This window comes from Mesocricetus auratus, unplaced genomic scaffold (assembly GCF_017639785.1).
Source record: "Mesocricetus auratus isolate SY011 unplaced genomic scaffold, BCM_Maur_2.0 Super-Scaffold_2245, whole genome shotgun sequence".
Taxonomy (NCBI): Eukaryota; Metazoa; Chordata; class Mammalia; order Rodentia; family Cricetidae; genus Mesocricetus; species Mesocricetus auratus.
Window position 1 is genome coordinate 45,786,063 of NW_024429180.1, and position 24,189 is coordinate 45,810,251.

The 24,189-nt window shown below is 46.2% G+C and overlaps 1 protein-coding gene across 6 annotated transcripts in view; it reads right to left on the reverse strand.

Moving 5' to 3' along the window:
* Erich6b (glutamate rich 6B) overlaps positions 1-23,957 on the reverse strand; it is a 55,611-nt gene extending 31,654 nt beyond the window's left edge. For 2 of the 6 annotated variants that reach the window (XM_021227682.2, XM_040729670.1), the window contains exons 1-4: positions 19,441-19,639; positions 15,718-15,767; positions 4,918-5,352; positions 585-633 (exon numbers count right to left, since the gene is read on the reverse strand). In XM_021227682.2, the coding sequence (XP_021083341.1) occupies positions 585-633; positions 4,918-5,287 (419 nt within the window). In that variant the 5' untranslated portion in view covers positions 5,288-5,352; positions 15,718-15,767; positions 19,441-19,639. The other 4 variants (XM_040729867.1, XM_040729737.1, XM_040729698.1 and 1 more) reach the window with 4 other exon arrangements.
* Positions 23,958-24,189: the final 232 nt, after the last annotated feature.

Sequence of the window (24,189 nt, forward strand, 5' to 3'; positions counted from 1 at the left end):
AGGGCCAAGGAGGACAATTCCAATGGACTATGGCCTTTCTCAGGAATATCTGGGTTTTTACTGGGTCCAGATTGAAATGCAAAGGAATGAAAGGGAGTGTCCACTGTGAAATTATTTAATATCAGTTGGTCTACCTGGCAGAGACAGGCTGAAGGAGACAGGTCCAACAGATCTGGGGGTGGTGACAAAGTCTGGTGAGAAACTGTAGGGTACTCCTCTGAGGTACTCAGGCCAAAAGACATATGAACTCCTAAGCACCCCTCCCCCCCCAAGCCCCTGTGGTCCTTAGAATTCTCTGTAGGGCTCCAGGGGATTGAACATGTTCTCAGTGAAATATGGATGAAGTTAGGATGGGTGTGTGCGCTTGGAATTTAGATGATCTGGGGTCATGACTTTCACTGTTGGACATCCTGGGCACTCAGACATGCTGTGACTGGCAGCGTGACACAGGTGGGCGCTGTGGTGACTTCCAGGAGCTCCTTACTCAATGCCCTTCCTCAGGGACTTGCTCCTTAAGACCTTCTCCACTTCTCCCTATCTTTGAAAACGTGACTCTCACCTGGCTTATCCCAAAAGAGTATTACCTTGCATTAAGACTGGATTGGACCGCTGCTGTGCCAACTTCCTTGAGTTCTGTTGGGGAGAGAAAGAACAGAAAGGCTTTATTGACCCACACAGAGCCCTTTTCTTTACACTGAATATACCTTGTTGCATCCCTCATGGTGAGGACGAGAGGGTCTGGGCTATAGAAATCTTCTGCTTCTGCCTCACCTCAGTGTTCTCTCTCTTAACAGTTCTCTTTAAACATTAGGAGATTTAAACTGGAGAGAATTCAAGCAGACAAGACTCCGAGTTTACTCCGCTAACCTTAGGCACTCGCAGTGCCTCTCTGCCACAGGATTAAAGGATGGCTCCTCAGCAGAGGTGCCAGGTGGAGCAGGGGCATGGGTATTTAAGATTAGAAAGATTTTTTTCTTTTTGGATCTCTTTACACAGTTCCAGCTGTCCTAGAACTCATTATGTGACCAGACTCAAACTCACAGAGACCTATCCACCTGCCTCTGCCTCCAGAATGCTGGGATTCAAGGCATGCACTAGAATTTTAACCATTGGGGGCCACTTAACAATCTGATCGTTTTTAGCGATACGACATCAAGAGCTCAAGTAAGCTGCCATCAAATCAAAGAGTTACTAGAGTCCAGCATGGTATCCGGGGCATGGCTGATGTTGACTGTTCCTGAGTAGATGTCCCCCAGCCCCTTTTTCACTGCCCCATAATCTCCTGTCCATTTCACAAAGCAGGAAAATGTGGCCTGGGAAGACTGGCCACTCATTAGTCAGTAGCAGGGGAATAATATACAATATGATCATGGCTAACCTTCACATTGTCTCAAAATACTGTATGTCTGATGTATCCTATAAGTTAGTCTAGTGCTATCCCTCAGTCAAGAGAAGATGCTAAGACAGGAGATTAAGGGACTTGTCCAAGTTCATGTAACTCATAAGTGAGACAAGAGCTGGCATTTAAGAAGTCAGGTCACTAAGAAAGAAAGTCCTTCTTTATGGCAGACTCCTGTCTGCTATTAATAAACAAATGACAGTCAACTTCATCATGACTACCTGATTCTGTGGCAGGCATGAGTAACTGATAGTAACACTCTTTCCTGCTGTGCCTAGATAGGGCCCCTTAACCCTCTTGAAGTCAGTGACCTACTTCTCCCATCCAAGTACTAACCAGGCCCGACCCTGCTTAGCTTCTGAGATCAGACGAGATCGGGCGCGTTCAGGGTGGTATGGCCGTAGACCAGTGACCTACTTCTAACGACTAGTAATTTACCTATTAGAATGAGAGTTGATAGTTCATATGTCCTTTCTAAGGTTCTTTTTATAAATGCCAATTAATTTATTAAAAATAAGCATGCATGTCTGTTTATATGTGTGTATGTATTTGTGTGTGCACACATGTATGTGTGTGTCTTTATGAAATAAATCTGATTGATTGGTTGATTCAATTTGATGCATTCTGCTAAGGATCAGGATGGCATTCTTGTTCAATACTGTGTCCCATAATAGTTATATCTTAAAGATATTTAGAGAATATTTCTACATTAAAAACCTTGGTGTAGATTCTTTCGAAAAACTAAGAATTCTCTTTTCCACCCACTCATAACCTGTTTTGCATAATCTAGTGTGGTATTGGGGTTTGTGTAGCCCAAGGAGCTCTTCCCTGTGCCTTTAGAGTCATTCTAGTATTCCCCTGCAGGGTTGCCAGTGCTTTTCCAATTTTTGCTGGCAGGTCGTTTATTTTCAAATCCCGTGCTTTATACACAGTTCTGTTCACTCGACAGCATTGTATTTGTCCTGCTCTAGTGGGTAATATATTTACCAAGATCCAGCACACAGAGGGGACACGTTGGGAATGCTTGATCCAGCCTGTGCAGAAGAAAAGCACGGTTGTTACTTTCCAGTATTAACATTACACTTGGTGTTTGGACAGCAGGGCTATTAGATCCCTAGAGGAAGCTTGATGGTAGAGGTGCCTAGAGAAGGATTTCCCGGACATAGAGCAGTTATTTCTGTAATGCGGTCACTCAACTTCCACGAGGGTGGTTGGAATCAATGATTTGTCTGATGAGATGCAGGAAGATGAAACGATAAAAGCTGAGGGTAACGAAACTGGACCCAGAAAAAAACAGTCCTTAATTTAGGTCTCCATCAAGATGATGCAGATGTCCTGGGGTTTTAAATTTCTGTGCTTGACTAGATGGTATCGTGCAGTCATGACATCAAGGAAAGATGCCACATGGATCTCTGTGCCAGGACACATTAGCCAAAGCTAGCAAATAGCACAGTGGCTGCTGCTGCCAGAATAAAACCCAACTCGAGATGATGCTGCCAATCGCAGGAACAGTGCTGGAGAAAATGTCAGTCTTTGGCTGAGAGCCATCACCCAGGAGCATTGTAAGACTATTCCTTCTAGGGGGCTGAGCAGGTAACCTGAGAAGTGGCGTCTGGTGGCCTAGCGTCAGACTGTAGGCCTGTGTTCTAGAGAAGACTCATTATGTAGCAGAGGATGACCTTGGATTTCTGTTCATCCTGCCCTACTTCTTGAGTGTTGTGATTATAGGCATGCACCACCATCTCCAGTTTATGTGACGTAGAGGATCAGCCCTAAGGCTCATGGGTGCTAGACAAGCACTCTACCAAATGAGCTACTTCCCAGGCTCAAAGGGATGTTTATAAAAGTATCAATAAACAAGGAGTGGTAGACCTGTAACCCCAGTACTCAAAGGCCTAGGCAGCAGGATGCCCTCAAGTTGAGGTCGGTCTCAGATACACAGTGAATGCCGTACTCACTAGGGTTACATAGGCAGACCCTGTCAACAAAACAAAATGAGACAAAAGGTAACACTAAAGTTGGAAACAATAAATGATCAACAGCAGGGACTGAATAGCAATATTGTGGTTTAGCTTGGGGTAAGTGTGGATGGACAAGTGGGGTAATGGGGAGAGGATACTTAGTGGGCACAAGTAGTCAGGATGAATGACTTCGAATGCTCTGTAGAAAAGAAGGATAACTGTGGCTGACAACAATTAACTGAGTATTTCAAAATAGTTAACACAGAGGATCTTGAATGCTCCCACCATAAGGAAGAGACACATGTATGAAGGGCACGTTTCTCAGCTTCCTCATTTGATTGTAATGACACACTCACTAATGTGTGCAACTGTTATTGAAGTTAAAAAGAAACATAAAAAGAAAAATTAATACATTCAATTCATAAAATTATATTCACGAAATGCAATATTTGTAACCACAAGGTAGAAATATCTAAATAAGTGTGCCTTACAACAAGCACCAAAAAAGCAGATCCTTCTCCCAAATTTATCAACCTGCTAACCAATACAATACTAACATCTTACTAGTAAATTATGTACATGTAATTAGTCCGTATAATATATGTGCCCATATATGTATATGCAAGTCTAAAGGAGGGTAGAACCAAAGTATGGGAAATGCTCATCATCATTGGTGGTAATTTTTTCTTTTTTATTGTGCATGTGCACACACATGTGTACACATGTTCACATGTGGGTGGACTCTGAAGGACAGCCTGGAGTGTCATCCTTATGAACTTTCTTCTTTTTTCCTATAGTGTGTATGGTTTCTAAAACACCCATGATAAGGCTTCATTGCTCATTAATAAAGGACAATGTTGTTGCTGTTATTGAACAGATTGAACATGATGTCGCTCAGTTGGCAGAGTGCCTTCAGGACATAAACTGAGGGTGGTGGTGCAGGCTGTAACCCCAGCACTTGGGAGGTAGAGGCAGGATGTTCAAGGTTATACTGGGCTACAGGATGAATTTGAGGCCATTTGGGGATAGATAAAGCCCTGTATCAACAAACAAATGGCAAAAGAACAAACCAAACAGGGCAAACAGGGCACTTCACATTCTTTTTTTTTTTTTTTTTTTGAGACAGGGTTTCTCTGTATTGCTTTGGAGTCTATCCTGGAACTCATTCTGTAGAACAGGCTGCCCTCGAACTCACAGAGATCTGCCTGCCGAGTGCTGGGATTAAAGGTGTGCACCACCAACATCTCTCTCTCCTTGATGATCTCTAGGCACGGTGTCCCGTTGTAGATATGAGCAGTTTGGTCCTTGAGGCACCTTCTCTGTCAGCACCATGGACAGAGCAGCCAGTGCTGGGTGGTTTTTTTTAGTCTCTCACCCTTAGCTGTTTCTGCCTGAATATCTAGGCAGCCAGAGCTATCCTCTTCCATCTCATCCACTGCCAGATGCTCTGTGTCATAAAACTACCACCCCATTCCAGATGCTTCTCTAGACACCCTCCCCTAGATACACACTCGCCTCCAGATGCTTCTCAGGACACCCTTCCCGACAGATACTCACCCTCTTCCAGGGGCGTCTGAAGCTTCCTTTCTTTTAGATACGTGTTCTCCTCCATAAATGCTTCTTTAAACAGATATGTTTCATGCTGCAAAAATGTTTTCTCATCCAGATAATCCTCCTCCTCCAGGTACTCCTCTTCCAGAGATTTGTTGCCCTCCGTAGACTCCTCATCCCATTGAAACAATTCATCATGCGCAAACTCCTCAGATTCATAATCCTCACTAGACAGAGATTCCTCCAGTGAACTCTCCTCTTCTTGTTCTTCACTATCCTCTCCGTTCCAGGAAGCCGAGGAGGAAAGTGGGGAGTGTTTGGAAGACACAGGGGGGCCAGGACCTGAGGGTCCCGGTGATACATTGTTTTCAGACATGATGAAGAAGCCCGAGCGGAGGAGTCTTTCAGTAGCAGGTAATGTTACGATGTTACTTTACCATCCTGGCAGCCAAGAAAGGAATACAACCCTATTAGTAAGCACAAGCCCACGGAGTAGGATGGAGATCCATTCTGTCTACTCAGTTATGCCAGCTGTCCCTTTGTGTGTACAGATAAGTGCATGGTGGCATGAAGGCCTGCCTCTGTCCCAAACAGAAGGGCCAGAGGCTTCCCCCTCAGTAGCTGTAGATGGGAATATACACAGCACAACATGAAGCAGTCAGGCTGGATTGGGGATGTGACCACTAGAGAACTTCAGTACTTTTTAGTTGAGAAATACTTACTGCCACAATCAACAGAGGTCCTGGCCCAAAGATGAACTGTTCCCAGCTATGCAGTCAGTTCCTGTTTGCCAGGGCCTTCAGTATCTGCCTGCCATAGTATGTCTTCTGCCTGTAGCCGGTCTCCTCTAGGACAGCTAGCCTGTGACTAAGGAAACCCAGCCAGCTCTAGATGGGATGCCTAGGAGATGACAGTCACCCTATAGTTATAGGTTGGTCCAAGTTCCCAAGCTTTTCCTGCAAGTACTAGTTAGGCCTCCTTCTTTCTTAGAGGTTGAACCCAAGAAACATTTTGCATCTCATCAGTCCGCATCTTACAGTCTGTTTCCAGGCAACTGCCCTGTGGTAGGCAGCTTCATGCCATTCTGGAAGAGAACTGAATTTAGGAATTAATAAAGAGAAGGGAAGATGTGATGGCTAGTAGCGATTGTCAGCTTGACAGGATGTAGCATCACCCAGCAGATAAACTTCTAGTCTTTCCTGGGAGGGATTATCTGGATCAGATGAGGTGAGCTGGGAAGGTCCACCCTCAAAGGCTTGTGTTCCATTCCGACTGCATGGAAGGCAGAAGGAACAAGCATTTCTTTCTCCCTGCTCCCTGGCCATGGATGCAATGTGACCCTCAGCCTCAAGCTCCTGCAGCCATGACTTCCCTGCCATGATGGAAAATATCCTAATGAAAGCAACTCACGGAAGGAAGAATGGACTTAAGGAAGGATGGATTTTGGCTCACAGTTTCTGTAAATTACTTTTGTTAGGCTATTTTCTCACAGGAGCAGGAGAAGAATCTAAGAAAGTATCACAGGCGGCTACAAAGCAACAGGGGTGACGGTAGGAGTAACTAGAGTGTGTGTGTGGGGGGACTTGTTCTACAGGGAGTGATGGCAGCTGGGACAGGGAAGGGAGGCTTTGAAACTCATCATTAAGATCTGTGGCTGAGCGTGGTGGCAGTGCACACCTTTTAATGCCAACACTCAGGAGGCAAAGGCAGGCAGATCGAGGCCAGCCTGGTCTACAGAGTGTGTTTAAGACAACCAGGGCTATGTAGAGAGAACCTGTTTCAAAAAAATGGGGGGGGGGGAGGGAATGGGAGGAGAAGAGGGAGAGGGAAACTGAGGTTGGGATGTAAGACAAATATAAAAAACAAAAATCAGTTATTAATCCAATTCCAAATGCTCAGCCCTGAAAGCATACATACAACGAACATTAAACAGACTAAACAGGCTGTATTTATGTACTTAGGAATATGTGTCTATACATATACATATATGTATGTGGTAATGAGAAGAGGCTATGAATTTGGAAGAGAGCAGAGAGGAGTGTATGGGAGAGTTTGGAGGAAGGAAAGTGAAGGGAAAATGATGTAATTATACTATAATCTCAAAAATTAAACCAGGGGTGATGGCACACACATTTAATTCTAGCACTAGGGTCAGAGGCAGGTGGATCTCTGTGTTTGAGTCCAGCCTGGTCTACAGAGCCAGTTCCAGGAGAGGTGCCAAAGCTACACAGAGAAACGCTGTCTCAGAAAAAAATTACAAACATGCAAAGTAAAATATAAAAGTACAAACACCTTCCAAATAGAAAAAAAAAAAGAATTTTGCAGTAGGGCGTACCGTGTGACTCTTCCCGGTGACAAGAAGAACAAAATGCATTTACCCCAGATGGGCGTAGATGACAGAAACAGAGAAACTGTTCTACTCCAGTCTAGCTTGGTGAGCCAACGTGTTTATGGAGATTATTGCAGCATCACGGGCCAGGGTAAATTACAGGAGAGTGAGTTTCTCAAAAGAGCTGCATCACTGAAAAAGCCCATTGCAGGCTGGGTGATGATGCAAATCCAGGGTTCTGGGCATGCTCACAGGCTGAACGCAGTTGCTGGAGTCTCCCTTTCCTGGGCAATGTGTAACTAATTGCTCAGGTAACCCTGAGGAGGGCCCTTGTGAGCTCCTTACGTTTCCTTTGCTTCTTGAGTCTTTGAAGCTTTCTCTTCAAGAGGGAAGGTTTTAAATCCAGGGAAATAAGCCGGACCTTGGTGGCACATGCCTTTAATCCCAGCACTCGGGGAAAGCAGAGGCAGGCGGATCTCTTTGAGTTTGAGGCCAGCCTGGTCTACAGAGTGAGTGCCAGGATAGACTCCAAAGCTACACAGAGAAACCCTGTCTCAAAAAACAAACAAACAAACAAACAAACAAACAAAAAATCCAATGAATTAGCCGCACAATAGGTGGTCTCAGAAGACAGAATTACCAGGAAATAGTTCAGTCCATAAAGAGCTGGAGGACCTGAATTCAACCCCCAGAGCACACTGAGAAGATGAGTGTGGTAGTGTGTATTTGTAACCCTACACCTGACATTTCGGCCCTGCAGTCATATAGAAGAACAAAGAAATAGACAATGGGGAAAGATGCCAAGAGTAGCGAATCAGCACTTTGGGCTCCTTTTCTTTTGATGAGGAAAGCAAGCTTTTCTTACGCTGACTCCATCCATTAGAATTTTCTATCTGTGGGAAAGAGCAGCCACGTTAGGGAGCTGCTTCCCTGAAATTTAACTTCTAATGGACCCTAGTGGGGCAGGCTTGCAATCTCAGCCACTTGGGAGGCTGAGGCTGGGGAGTCACAAAGACCTTTCTGAGTTACATAGTGAGTTCAAAACCACCCTAAACAACTTCATGAAATTCTGCCTTAAAAAAAAAAGTAAAAAAAAAATGGCTATAGATGTAGGGCAATGGTAAAGTGCTTGGCTAGCATGAATCACACAGGACTCTAGGTTTAATCCCTGGTACTGGGGGCAAAATTCTATTCAAGTGTGTAGCATTTAGCATGAAAACTTGGTCATGGTTGGTCTGGTCTGTTGAGGTCTAGAACAGAAGCTTAATGTACACAGTGGTCTATTTGTATTTATCTCAGGGTGACTGGGAAAGTGTGTCAGTTAAACCAGCCCCCAGCAAGAGGGTTCTTGTGGGCTTCTGCTGGCCATCAGTGCAAGGTGAATGTCTTTCATGTGGACCACCTCCATGGTGTTTTGGGGGAGGCAAGGTATGAATAACATATGTGACACTGTGACAGAGGCCGCTATCATGGATAAGGGTGGGTGTCTGGAAGTGCTGGACTAAGTCTATATCTACAGGAAACTCCTCCTGTCACACGAAGCCAGTGGAGCGCTATTGGCCTTGAAACCTAAGCAGACCACCTGGGATTGCTTCCACTCACTAACTCCACATGCCTCCAGCCAGAGCTTCAGACGGTGAGAACGATCAGAAAAAAAAAACAAACCCAAAACAAAAACACCCTTATTTGACCAAATGTAAGCTTGGCTCTGGGACTTTCTTTTAGGTTCATCCATGTATGTCCTTGTAAAATTTAACTGTAGCAAGAACTCTGCTAAGAGGTTAGCAACAGTCCCCATTCTTACATTTTTGGTTGTGAGCCTGGCCTTTAATGGCTGAGCCATCCCTCCAACAGTCCCCATTCCTGAGACCTCATCATCACTAATATCAGATCAGGGTCCTCAGCCTCCACCATTCCCCAGGTCATACCTGATCCTCAGCAAGAATCTTGTCACATCAGTTTCACTATAAACCCCCTGACGCCTGGTATTTAACTTTCCAGGCATCCTATGTCATCCTGGTGTTACCCTCACTGGTCCTCCCTGGTGTTACCCTCACTGGTCCTCCCTAATGTTACATCCTTCCCTGGTCCACAGCAGTGGATTTCCCTTGCCCTTTGTTGTACTCGGAACTGAGCCCAGGTCTACATCAATGTCCCTTATACTCTTAATGCAGTTTTTCTATATAGAATCTATTTTTACTGTTTCAGTGCCTGCTCATTTTGGGGTCTGTTTTCTGACAGTGGGGCTGTCCAGTCTGATGGGTGAAGAGCACGCATACATAGGCTCATCAAATGCTCATCTTTGAGATTTCTTCTTAGCTGCTTAAGGAATCGAAATCAGCCAGGCTCCTGGACGGACCAGATTGCATTTATCAACAGCATGCTGTCACTCATGGCTACAAGTCTTTTCTTTCCATTCTTCCCCAACCCCCAAGCCTTGAAAAAAGTGGGGGGAGGGCGGGGACCTAGCCAGCTGCATTCTCATTTCAAAGACCAGAAAGGAAATTATTCTCAACACCTCACTTTAATTATCTTAGAAATGTTCACTAAAAGCCTAGGGCAGAACTAAATCACAACAGCAGCCTGATGCTTGCTGTATGAGTCAACTTGAGGCCCTGACTTGCCTGATAGACTGCAGGCTAATTTCTATGGCTACAACTGGACCAGTGATTTTTTAATGGTGGTTGTAGTTTATGGATTGCTAGACCAGCTCCCCAACATGTCAACTTTCATTCAACCCAGCTAGCAATTTCCATTCAGCTTAAATAATGGATTTCTAAAAGTTGGAGCAAATATTTGCAGTTTTGGAACTGATAAGGAGCTAATAGTTTTGGTTTCTCTTAAACAAAGGAGTCCACCTTTCCCCCTGTGAGACAGATGCTGAACAGAGTGAGTTCTTTGAAGAGACTACTCGTCCAGTCTCTGTCTTCACTACTGCTTGCAATTATTCAGTAAGCAGGGAGGCTAAACATAACCTGAGTCCTGCCGTGTGCCCAACAACAGCCCCTGTTTTCACATCCTCACCCACACTGAGAAAACAAAAGATGCATGAGGGGATGTCTGCTCGTGTCCTGCCTTTAGGGTTGTGGTCCTTGCAGAGAAGTGGACCTCACACCTAACATCCTACTAAGGCCTCTGCATACATGCATATGAGCCTACACCCCAGACTGAGTGACACTACTCCTGGAGAAATGAAAGCAAACACCTCTCACCCCAAATAGTGAACCAATGACAGACCAAAGGTGAGTACCACTGAAATCGAGCTTGGTGAACTGATGAGTTTTGCTGAGGTTACTTACAGGACTGTGGGTAAGAGGTTGCTTATGGGAGCAGACATACTTCAAAGGCAGCTGCATCCCAAAGCCCACCCAAAGTTGGAGATCACTGCATGACTTGCAGGCAGCTCCATAGGTTGGAGATCAATTTTTATAGACATCTCAGTTATCTCTGCCTCTTCCGGGCAGTTTGGCTGGTCTGAGAATGTCTTTCAGTGGTTGTCCTTACTGCTAATACACGCTTGGCAGATGGAAGTCACCTAATGAATCTGGTTAGTTTCAGGGACTTCCTGAAGCTATTGAGTTGTTTACTTCCTGAAGTTTAAGAAGCTTCCCATAGGGTGAAATGTTCACCTCCACTCAGAACATTCTGCAAAGAACTTCCTTCCAAGATTTAATGTTTTGTATTGGAGGCTGTTGCTATACAACACCTTTATACATACACTCATGGTAGTCATTTTAGTACACATGATAGGAACTCAGCAAAATCAACTGAATGATAAATGAATGAATGAATGAATGAGCAAAGAGGGTATTAGTCACGTGCTATGTGCTTTGCTTAACTTACTTCCTGGTTGTGGGCTTATACTTAGTGATGTGTGTGACACTGTCAAGGTCAATGCTCTGGCATAAGACCTTACACATTACATAGTAAACGAAATGATGGATTTCCCCTCAGTAAGGCTTATTTTTAGATCTCATTTTTTTATTCTAAAGTGAACATTCTTAGTTGAAATAACTGAAGACCTAAGTAGCTATGACAAGCAAGCAAGAAGAACAGAATACTCGCTTGGCAGATGACTGGTCCAGTACTGGACAGAGAGGATGGATAGCCTATTTTCCAGCTGTGGTTTTATAGGTTAGGGGCCTGCAAGGAAGCTCTACTGACTTTCCGAAATGCCTTATGCTTTGGAAGCCAAGCAAAGACAAAAACGTTTGAAGTTGTGTGGCCACAATGTCCGAGGAGGAAGGGAAAGGGCAAAGGAAACAGGCTGGGTCCAAAGGGTGAACAGGTTTCTTTTACACAGCTCAGGTGGTTTTGGGCTGAAGGGGACAGGGAGATAGACAAGGGTATGGTGTGCTGAGCCAGCTCTGAGATGTCCTCCTCCCGCCCCTCCTCTGGTCTACCTTCCTGACCATCCGATCTGACAGTTATGGGGAAGCGGTGTGAGGATTTCCTTTGGTCCCTGGCCCTGGGTATCTTGGCACCAAGAGGCAATTCCTTGTCACCACAATACTGTGCCCTGACTGTCCCTGTCCTCTGGGCCAGCACCCCGCATCTCTACCTGGCCTACCCTCACCTCCTTGCTGCTTCTTATTGAAGCAGCCCTGTCTACCGTTCCCTGCCTGGAGGTACGGTTCCGATCCCTGTAACCTGCTGCCCTTGCTTCTTTTTCCCAGAGCACATCTTATGTCCTAACACACAAAGGACTTCACTCAGCCGTGATTGTCTATTTTCTGTTCACAAGGTGAGCTCCTAAGGGCAAGAACCCAAGTGCTCAGACCCCTGTCCAACGTGGGTCAAGTGATGCTAATTCTCCGATGTGTGAGGCTGTGCGCATGGTGATCCCAACTTCTAAAGTTCTTCCATTCAGCAGGTGGTGTGGGCACCAGGGTCTTCCCACCATTCTACCTGTCCTTTGGGTGTGTAATAATGTGCCAAGGGCCTCCTAACACAGTGGTCAGGAACAGAGCCTGGGTGGAGGTGCCTGTGTAGTGAGAGCGGTGACGCGTTGTACTGCCACGTATATGAGGTCTGAGGACAGAGTCTTCAACTCTGCTTCAGTGCTCCCAGCATCCATGTTTCTCATTCATTCTCCCCACCTGGTCCAAAGTCTTACATCACACAGGTTCTAATAGGTAAAACCCCAGAGTCAGATGTAGAGGAAGATGCTGAGAGAGAGGTCAAGAGGAGAGGGAACGAGCCATAGCCACCTTTACCTCACTAGCTTCCCAGCAGAAAAGAGATCAAATTTCTGTTTCCTCCACCTATATCCTCTCTCTGCCCAGCCATCTCACCTCCTGCCTGTCTGTACAGACCTCCAGACCTCAATGGTTAGCTAGTTGCCAGCTCCACTCTCTGATCTTCAGACAGGCTTTCTTTGTACAAGCAAGGCACCGCCACAGTCATATTGCACCATCCATTTTCATGATGTTTCAGCTGTGAGTCAGCCTTTAACAGCTGAGCCAGCTCTCCAGCCCCCTCCATCCATTTTCTGCCTTTCCCAGCCTTATTTCCTGTGTCTTCATTAAAACCTTTGACAGAAATGTCATAGAGTCCAAAGGACGTCGAATACAGGCTTCCGTCTTGATGATTGTTGTCCTCAACGAGGCTTGGCGGGGGTGGGGGGTAGGGGGTAGGGGGTGGGGGCCGGGGTAGGGGGCAAGGGGTGGGGTGAGGGGCAGGCACTACCACTTCCATGGCAGCCATGGTGTGAGGACTTTAACCCTCTGAGGAGCCTGATATCCATTTCACAGATGAGGAAATGGGGTTCAGTTTTGAAGGAGGCCATGGGTATTTTCAGTCTTTATTTACAAATACCAATACTGAAAGTGGTTTATGGATAATAGTTATTTTCGTTCCGAGGATCAAAACTGAAGTGTGTCGGGACGTCTTACTATAACATGTGTCTGGTTTTCTTTTCCTGAGAAAATTAGGCCTTGTATACAGTTATTAGGATTGTCTGGCTAAGTGAAGCTTTTCAGGCTCCCGTCCTTACCTCTCTGCAGTGTCACTGAATCCCCTCTCAGCTCTCTGAACCCCTTTTCCTGGCTTCCCTGAAACTCCTCCTTCAGGGCCCACTGAGACTCCCACGTCCTCAAGGTTTCCCTTCTCCAAGGGGCAATTAGAGGTTCAGTACATTTCTTCTCCAGAACCCTGTTGTCTGTTGCCTCTCCCAGGACTGTAGACTGGAATGTTCTAGAATTGTGTCCAGCACCAGTGACAAACTGACTGGCTCAAATTTTCCTTCTATTCTCTTCTTATGGAAAAAAAGAGAAAATTTTCTTGTTTCTGGGTTTTGGTACAACTCCATTCCCCTCTAGGATGCGACTGTGTATTGTATGTTGATCCGCTAAATGCTTCCACACACCCTGTCGTCTTTGTGTACCATGGCTGTTTATAGTGTCAGCTCTGTCATCTCCCCTCAAGCATCTAAGGCTCAGGGGAACCAAAGGACTCCATCCAGGTTAGACAAGGAACAAGTGGCCACACTGGGAGAGGACGTGGGCCTACTGTGACTGAGTGTCATGTTGCCAGTCATCACGCAGACAGAAGGATATAGTCTTGGGAGAAGGGCACTTCTGAGGGAAGCTTGCGAGAGTTCTGGACACTGACTTTAGTTATCCCATGGCTGATGTCACATGCCCTAGCTAAACAACCATCTATCTTGATAAAGTGAGAGGGTGAGAACATGGGAGGCAGGAGCAGGGTCTCTCTGTCTTTTGCTGGACACAGTCTGTGTAGCTATAACAGAACAAGGTATCTGCGTTGTTGTTCTTTTTCACTTAAAAATTTGTATCCATCAAATAAAGAGGAAGAAAAAACCCCAGGCTGTCTGAAGTTGGGTTGATCTAAGTAAACCAGAGCTACTAAGGACCACATTTGGGATTCTGTTGTAGCTGTGTCTAATGCCAAACTCCAGATAAAGCGTTCAGTTTAGTAGATGAGTAAAATATGTCACAGATTAAGCTCTTAGGGAGAGTAGTGTTGTTGTGTCCTCTGCATTGAAACATTAGGACAGAGGGAAGCTCATAAGACTCAGGAAAATCATTAAACTTATAAGTCTCTGGATGCTCAGAAAGTTACAAGACTCAGGAGGACCCTCCCTAAGGCTGTATAAGCAGTGAATGGTCTCTGCAGGAGCGTCGTGAGGAGCTACCTGCCAGGAGGAATGAAGCTTTCTTGAGTCCTCACCCACACTGGGTGGTCTTCCTGGTGATGGAGCTGCCTTTTGGTCACGGAGCTTCTGCTAGTAAGTCTTCATCCCAATAAATTCGTTTATTCACTAATGCTACACTTGGGAGGAGTAGGTTTTTGATCTGATGTCAATGTTCTACAAGGAATGAGTGGATGTTTCTTCATGTCTGCCCAGGAAAAGCCACACAATAGGATTCCTTCAAATATCTAGAGGCTTTCATGGCAATGACTTGAAAGAACAAATAAATAACAAAGACAGAGTTCTTGCTTGCTAAAAGGAAACTCATTTGCATGAAAACGCATCTCCAGTTAGAAGCTTACTAGACTAATTTTCAAGAGTCCGTTAGAGAGTTTTCTAATGAACCATTTCAGACATTCCAAGGTATTAGCAACAAAGCAGGGTTCCTAGCTACGTTTTAACAGGGGGCACACTCAACTTCAGACATCTCACTATTGAACTGTGGTAAGGTGGTATTTTGGGGGTGTACCCTGTCCACACCACCAGAGTGCCAAGATGCCAAAGACAAAACAAAGGCCAGCAGACATCTGGCTTCCCACAAGTCATAGCCAGGGTTGGAAGGAGAAATCATACATCCTGGCTGGGCTCCCATCCAAATATGTAATTTTGGACATATTCCTTACTTTTGTCATACATGACTCTAGGCTTTATTGTCCTTCATAATATTATAGATTAGCCATGTGTCTAAGGCTAACTTATCTTGTCTGAAGCCTTCATATCCAGTTGTGGTGTCAAATTCAGATATATCAGATATATTGTAAATGTGGAGCAGCCCTAGAAAGGTCCAGGGCAGGGGTCCTGAGTGGGTCTTAATTTGTATTTCTACAGCAAGCATGAAAGTCTTTACAATAAGTAGGGTCAGCAAAGAACTTTACATGGTCCCATGTAGGTTCAGGTTGGAATTTGCTTCCAGGTGAGCTACAGTGGGTTGAGGTCACATGGCCAGATGATTTGTTGCCAATTCCCCCAAAAGATTCAGTTTTCAGAACTTTACATGTGTCAGAATTTGTAGGTAGAGGATTTTAATTCTATATGAACATTTCTTTGGTGCCCTGCTAGTGGTAACATCTATGGGGAATGCATTTAAATGTTTTCTCCATAGGGAAATAAAATCCACCTCATGAAGAAATGATTTGGACATTGCCATTTCTGGGATCCAGTGTGGCTAATACAGAGGACAATGAGAAATACTCAACACCATGGCTGTGGAGTCTATGATCACTGGAACAACACAAGGCAGTTATGTTCAGGACTCGGTACTTACAATGCTGGGGAGAGCTGGATTCAAGCCAGGAGACTTCGTAGCAATGACAGCTGAAAGAAAACAGCCTTCTGGTTACTTATCTAGAACACTATACTTATCAGTAATACTGGACAAAAGATAATTTTTCTGTACTACTATTGGATGGGGTTTGTTTTAGTAGTACATCTCTCTCTCTGAAATTTCCATTGTGCTTTGAACAGGACTAGCCTCACAGGTTCATGTGTTTTAATGCTTGGTGCACAGTTGGTAGAACTATTCAGGGTGAATTAGGAGGCGTGGCCTTGCTGGAGAAAGTGTGTCACTGGAGGTGGTCTAAGAGATGTCAAAAGACGGTGCCATTCCCAGTGAGCTCTCCTTGCTTGCTGTTAGGGATGTGAGCCCTCAGTTTTCCCCCCACCATGCCTTCCCTCTGCCATCACAGACTCTAACCCTCTGGAACCCTAATCCAATTAAATATTTTCTTTTATAAGTTGCCTTGGTCATGGTATCTTGTCACAGCAATAGAAAAGTAACAAAGGCTGGCAACTGTCTTTGAATGTCCAACTAGCAAAGCAAACTCAGGCAGCTCTCTTGTACACCCACCCGTGTCAACATTCCTTGCTCCAAGTGGTAGAATCGATGCCCAGACATTGCAGAGAATTCACGAGAATGCCACTGCATAATTTAAGGTTCTTAGAGAAGCAGAATATTCAACACTTGCCAGCCATCATGGGAGCTAGCGGTGTTAGATAAATGCCATTTTTTCAGTTATGACATATTTGCAAAGATGGGTTTTGGCACTTGCTGAGATAAAAAAGCAAGCACCAGGAAAAATCAGTATGGAAGGCTGGAAGGATGGCTTAGTGGTTAAGAGCCCTCACTGCTCTTTCAGAGGACACAAGTTCAGTTCCCAGCACCCAGACTGAGAGGTTCACAGCCACTGTGAACTAGCTCCAGGGATCTGGTGCCCTTCTCTGACCTTTTTGGGCATCTACACACACACATAGAAAACCCCCTCCAAATACATCAACAGAAATAAAAATAACCCTTAAAAAGTTCTAGTATGACCAGAGTAGTGAATGGCTTTAATACTACTACTTGGGATGCAGGAAGAGGTGAATCTCTGTGAGCTTGAGGCCAGCTGGTGTCTCATAATGAGGTTCCTGGGGTTTAGATAATTTGTGTGTTTGTGCATATTCATGAGTATGTGAGTACAGAAGTGTGGGTGCGTGTACACATATGTGATATGTGTGTAGAGGCAGAGGATAAGCTTAGGTGACACTATTCATGTACCAGATTTCCACCTTGTTTTTGAGGTGGAGTCTCTCACTGGAAGTGACCAAGTAAGTTAGGTTAGGTGTCTATTGAACCCCATGGACCTGCCTGTCTACCTCTCCCAACCCTGGGATTATAAGTACATATCATCATGAGCAGATTTTATTTTATTTTTCTTTTCTTTTTTGTTGGGGAGGAGGATTGAGACAGGGTTTCTCTGTATAGCGTTGGCTGTCCTGGAACTCACTCTGTAGACCAGGTTGGCCTTGAACTCACAGAGCTGTACCTGCCTCTGCCTTGCAAGTGCTGGGATGAAAGTCATGCGCCACCACCGCCTGGCTCTTATTTTATTTTTCAGTGTGGGTTCTGAGTATTGAACTTTGCAAGCGTGCTACCAACTGAGCCGACATAACTGCTAAAGAAACAGAACTTTATAGACTCCCTGTGGTGAGAGGCAGCTGTGAGAATTTCACTGAGACGGACTCTCAGGTATAATTCAGCGTGAGCTCAGATGGGGAGACGCGAATAATCCTCGATTGTTCTCTTTCACTCTTCCAAACCACTCAGTGCGTCCTTCTCAGCCTATCTCCTTCAAAATACCCAGGCTCTCCCACCATCACGACCAACCGCCGCCACCGCCACCACCACCACCACCACCACCACCACCACCACCACCATCACCACCACCACCGCCACCATCACTATCACCACCATCACCATCACTACTATCGCCACCACCACTACCACCACCACCTCCACCACCACCACCACCATCACTGCCACCATCACCACCATCACCACCACCACCACCACCACCACCACCATCACTGCCACCATCACCACCATCACCACCACCACCACCACCACCATCACTGCCACCATCACCACCATCATCACCACCACCACCACCGCCACCAGCCCCAGCACCAGCCCCAGCCCCAGCACCACCATCACAGCACGACCCCCTCACGATACAATACACTGTTCTACAAGCGCCTCTCTGCTTCGGCTCTTGTACTCCACAAATCAGAAGTGGGCTTTGTAGTCTTGAAAACGAAAGTTAGGTCGTGCTGCTCCCTTCCTTCAAATCTCCCTGTGTCTTCCACTTCCAAGGCGAGCCAAGGTTGGCCTTGGTCCTTGCTACCTGCTTTACTGGGATCCCCTGCTGCAAGGTCTCCACCTCAGGCCTCTGCACTTCCTTTACCGTCTGGAAAAGTATTTAACTTCCTTAAAGATTTACACATGCTTGGTCCCTCACATCTCCTCGTGTTTTACTTTCCTCCAGACATTCGTCCCACTTGCAGGGATTATGTTTATGGGCTGGTATGGTCAGGAATAAAATCCCTGCTTTCTTGTTTGCCATTGTTATTTGTCACTGCCTAACCGGGGCCTGGAACAGTAGGACTGTGACAAGAACTTGTCAGAAAGAATAAGGGAGGAGTTATCTCCTATGGGTTTGTTGGGTCACTTGCTGGGTGGTGAGGGGAGGCTTGGGGGTGGGCTGGGGGGAGAATTCCAAGGTGCTTCTGAAGGGAGCGAGCCAACAATTTCAACTCAGCTGATGCATACACGTGCACATTTATAAACAGAAGGTCATTTGGTCAAGGACAAGCAGACTAGTTATCATGCATGAGTCCCATGTTCCGAAGCAATGTTGATGTTTGATCCTAAGTAGTTATATTGAATTGCCCAGTTACTAAAGCAGCTTTATTTTATTATTTGTTATTCTTCACGCTGGGCATGTTTTCCTTGCCTTTTCTTTCCCTCCCCCCTTTGTTTATTTATTTATTTTTAAGAAACTGAGACAAAGGCTTAAATAGGAACCTTTTGCACCAAAACAAGACTGCTGCTGCCTGGCCTCAGCTTGCTGATATGCTTCTTTCAACAGTGAATCCAGGCGCATGGCGGAGCCATGATAGGCACAGGTGCAGAATTATTCAACGTCTCTGGGCAACAGCAGTGGGGATTAAACAGAGCTTTCTCTAATAAGATTAATTCCGAAATATGAAGCGCAGTTTGGCATATCCCCAAAGATACAAGGCATTTGTATCTATATAAGATTAAAGGAGCTTTCACACAAAGCAATTTTCTTTTTCAACATCAAAGAGCTGCTCGGAAGAGGCTGCTTGAAGGAGGCACGCAGCATCCGGCACAGCGGTGCAAACGGCTTTCTGGAAAGGCGGCTTGCTCAGCTAGCGATGCCTTTCACTAGCAGGGACACGCAGGGGCATTGTTCCCCGGATCACAGGATTACGGAATAAGGGAAGCCATGGGTCAGGAATCAGGTCCACAAACGCCCCAGACAGGTGGCTCCCTAGTGATAAAACATTGCATTTCCAGAGATGGAGGCTCTAACAAACAATAAATAATGACCCCGAGGCTGGAAATAACAGTGACAGCAAAGATCACAGCCACCATCTATGTGCCAGACACTGCACTTAGCGAATAACAAACAGCATAGCCTCCTACCTCTAACGGTCCCCTTGGGCTTGCAGCCAGCGGCCTTGGGTCTGCTCCACAGTCACACACAGCACGAACACTCTGCACTGAGATGCAGATACTCAGAGTAGCTTTTATTTTCTTACTCTGACCTACATTCAAGTTTGCCTTTTGATCCCAACATAGGTATTTACAGGAATTGGCATCACACTGTAGCATGCTGGGTTTGCCTCACCTGCCCAAGCTGCTCAGAAACTTGTGAGTTGGGAGTGCATCACTCGGTATGTTAACTAGACCTTACATAACTGCTCCTGAAAATGATAAGCTGCCAGGTTCCCTCCTAGCCTTCGCCCTCTCTTATTTTCCTCTTTCTACAAACATTTCCTGCAAGTGTTTCACATGCCAGACATTGTGCTGGGTACTGGGATTCTATAATTACCAAAGGCATACCTGCAGGTAAATACCAAGAAAGCTACTTGCTTATTAAGCTTATTATGTTTATTAAATATAAATTAGGATACAGCATAGTACAATTACAAAATGAATAAAAAAAGAATTCTACCACGAATTGAAATCATAGTATTTGCAAAAGGAGACATTGGGGAACCAGCAGGCAGACAGCCTCAGTTCTGGCTTCTGGAGCCTGAACCTACTTAGGTAGTGCAGTCCCTACTCAGTTAAAAGCTTGCTGGAGGCTGCCCCAAGGGAGCTCCTTTACAAAAGGGGCTAGGCTGATACTGCCCCGTATCCTAGCCATTTCTCCTCCGTCTCTCTGCCTGACTGAGATTTCCCAAAGAGTCAGGAGCAGCTGACTTGGTTGAAGGGTTTAAGTTTGTGCAGGGTTAGAGAGGCGCGAGTCATTCTGTTGGCCAGTGACAGAGTAGGGAGGGTGGAGAGAGAAAGGAATGGGTCTTTTCTAATCTGAAAATGAGCATTTGGTAGTTGGGAAGGCTGGTAGAATCAAATGCAAGGGGACTTTGTATTTAGGATGGCTCCTGAGCTTCTTTTGAGTGTCATTAGTTACCCAGGTCATTTAAAAGCAATCCTTGTGCTGGGATGCAGCTCACTTGGTATTTTGGTCATCTAGCTTGCATGATATCCTGAGTTTGATCCCTAGGATTACATAAACTCTGCCACATACCTGCAGTCCCAGCACTCTGGAGGTGGAGAACCAGAAGTTCAAGGTTATCCTTGGCTACACAGTGAGTTTGAGACTCACCTGGGCTTATGTGTGTTGGAGAACATCTGAAAGGTAGGAGTTAGAAATATTAAGGATGGAGAATGAATGACCTTGGTAGACCCATCATTCTGTGTCCTTGCTCACTGAGGGACACCCTCTCAGCAGTAAGCCCTTTCTGAAGAAAGAAATATTTGCAGTCATGAAGACAGAGAGTGCTGGAAATGTTTTGGCTCTGGGCCAGGTGCCTTGCTTCCCCTGGGATCTATTCTTGAGCCTTTCCCCAGCATCGCTTATAAAAAGCTGACTGCATTGGCTGCTTTGATCAGGCCTACTGATACCTTCTGTTGTAGACTTTAGACAATGCGATCTGGGTGAATAATATTGCTATTGTGACCAGGAATAGTTACAGGGTGTGTTTCCTTGGGACAATGAGTGCCCAGCCATGGGTGAGTGTAGACCACACACCCAGCTGAGCTCTGAAAGCAGAACAAAAGGTTGCCATTGACTGTATCAAAACAAGACAAACGATCTGTGAGTTTGGGGTTGAGGACAGGCTCTGGACTTGAGGAGGGCCAAGCACCTTCCTTTTCTAAAAGGCCAAGGCATCCATGCAGAAGGCCATAGATTCTGAGCTCCGCGTAAGAACTCAGAGTGTGTATAAGTCCAGGGTTCAGCAGAGAGGCAGTAGAAGGTATATGTGTATACATAGAGAGGCGCGCACACGTCATTATAAGATGGGATGAGAAGGCTGTGTGCCTTCAGAGGCAAAGTGGTTTCACGATGGGCATTTGGACCAGGGAATCTGGTGTCCACGGGAGACAGCTGCAGCAGAAACCCTCACACGCTGGGAAGGCAGGGCAGGAGAAGAGCCGGCTTCACCTTCTTCAGCTCCACGTTCGGTGGGCCTCCAGCCTGCTGGATGCTGGCACCCGCATTCAAGGCAGGCTTTTCCTGTTTGCTTCACTGGTTCTCACGCAGGCCTTCCATGGGATCGTTCTCACAGGAGGACGCAGAAGGGCATGTTACTGTCGCTAGGTATTTTTCAATCCAGGGAAGCTGACAACCCGAATTGATCCTCACAAGAGGGTTTGTGGAGCAAAACAGAGTGAAATCAGCTTTCCATTTCTGGTGGGAAGGAAGAACACGGGCAGGTGTTTCTAGATTATCTGAGCTGTGCCTCCTGAGAGGGCTGATTTGATCCACACAGTTGACTGAGATCTAGCGAGGGTGAAGGATTTTTTGTTCAACGCCCTCCTAATGGACATCCTGGGAGAGACAGGAGGTAGGACTTTTCCCTGATTCAGTGCAAAGGGAGTCTCAAGTTTGGGTAGGTAATTGTGGGATGCCTTTCAACAGAGTTGGGGGACATCAAACAAGCCAGTTAATTAAAAACTCCTCCTGCCTCTTGCCTGTCAGACCTGATGTGTCCAGAAGGAGATGACTTAGGCTCTTTCCTCATTGCTGTGACAAAACACTTGACAGAAATAACTTAAGGGAAGATTTATATTGGCTCATGGCTTCCGAGGGATCGGTCCATCATGGTGAGGAAGGTGTGACAGAGAGTCCCACCACAGCAGGAGTGCTTGGCAGGGTGGTCACATGCTGTCTGGAGCAGCAAGCAGAGAACACAGACTGGGACCAGAGGCAATTAAAACCTTTAGTGATCCTGTGTCCCAAAGGTTCCTGTAGCTCCCAAAACAGCGCTGCCAGCTGGGACCCAAGTGTTCAAACACATGAGCTAGTGGGAAACATCTAACATTTAAACCACAACTGAGGCTGTTACTAATGCTATATCATTCAGCACTAAGAGTCAGCCTGGCCCGTGTTTAGTAAGAGGCCAGGCATCCAGATGGGTCATACTCGAAAATGCATCATATGACATTGCTAGTTGAGCACTAGAGCAAGGGCTAGGTTAGTCTTCTGCACACGCAGCACGCGTAGGGCCTGTTCTTCCAGGCTCTTCTTGTGTCCAGGTTCTTCCTCCCAGCTCTCTCTCTGTACTTCTGCAGGCCTCGTGTCTGTTGGCACATCTGCCTCACTCCTGGGACACTCTTCCGCCACAATGCCTGGCACGCTGTCGGGTATCAACAGGAATTTGTATGCACTGACTTGATGAGCTGCAGGAGGAGGCATGCAGGAGACTGACTGCAAATGGTTTGGATGTTTCATCCACTTAAATTCCCCGGTGGGGAAAAGCCAAAGGATGAGTGATGGGCTCAGACTGTAAAAAGGGAGCTGATGAAGACGTGGAGTGGACCACAGGACCCTTGGGGATCATTGGGCTTTTCGCAGAAGGCGTTTAAAAATCCTATTTGGAACAAGGGAAGAAATCTCACTTCTGTAATGGACTGGGGAGTCCTACAGTGTTCTGAGGAATCCAGGAAGTCCCATTACTGCCTTCCTCCGGGGCTGTGTATAAGTCCTCTTATTTAGGTCTCTGGCAGGACCCTGAGTGGAAGGCAGCAGCTGTTTCTCTCGAGGGGAACAATTGATGGTCTACTTTTGTGAGTTTTGCGATCCATACCTGGGACTGGTATAGATCCACATTCCATGCCAGAGACAAATACTAGTTTCCCAAAGTTCCACTGAACCCTCCTGGACCAATCACTACAGTTTTTAGAAGAGACATCCAGTGCCCTGCTGAGACTATATCTTCTAGGAATCTCTCTCTCTCTCTCTCTCTCTCTCTCTCTCTCTCTCTCTCTCTCTCTCTCGTCTCTCTGTCTCTCTCTCTGTCTCTCTCTTTCCTCTCTCTCTGATAAATAGGATTTCATATGTATTAGAATTTGAGGGAGGGTCACTTTGAGCCTGCAGTTGACATAAAGTACTTGTCAAAGCCAACCTTGAGCACAGCGCCCTCTCTTCGCTTCCCCAGGCTGGGTGGGGGGCTGTTTCCCTCCCAACTGACAGAGGAGAGAGGCTGGGTGGGGGTGGGGTGGAAGGAAACTGGGTGACCTGCCTGGGTTACAGGGTAGGTCTGGGCAAGACTGGAGTTTCAGGTTGAGGACTTTTCTCCCTGGGACCTGGGTTCTCTGGGTGGCCAGATCCACTCCTCCTCATTTACATAGCACTCACAGAGCATTGCTCTTTACAAAGGGAAGGATGGGGTCAAGGCAGGGAACAGAAAGCTCAAGTCAAGGTAGCGCTGGCCAGGAAAAAGAAAGCAACAAAGAGGTCTGGGTACTTGGAGCATCTTCGTATCTTCGTTGCTACCCTTGGACTCTGCCACTCCAAACCCTCTCCTCACTTGCTTCCGCCTCTCCAAAGCCCAAAGGCTAGAGGAGCCCAGGCCCAGAGCTCTTACCCAAGTCTGGATCCTGTCCACGAGCCAGCTGTACCTTTCTGATCTCGTTTGGATCAGTCTCCGTTACCATGGGGATGGAACACTCATCTCTGCTACTCTGCTGTTTCAGGCATTCTACACCTTGGACCCTCTGCTTGCCATTCCCAGATGAGGGAGAGGGAGGGAGGCGGGGAGAGTGACTGCTAAGGTAAAAAGACAAGAGGGCATGAATGCTTCCCAGGGCATCCTGGGTGAAACCGGTTGGTGGGATCAACATCTCTAAGCACTTCTTAACATGTTACCCAATCATTTGCCC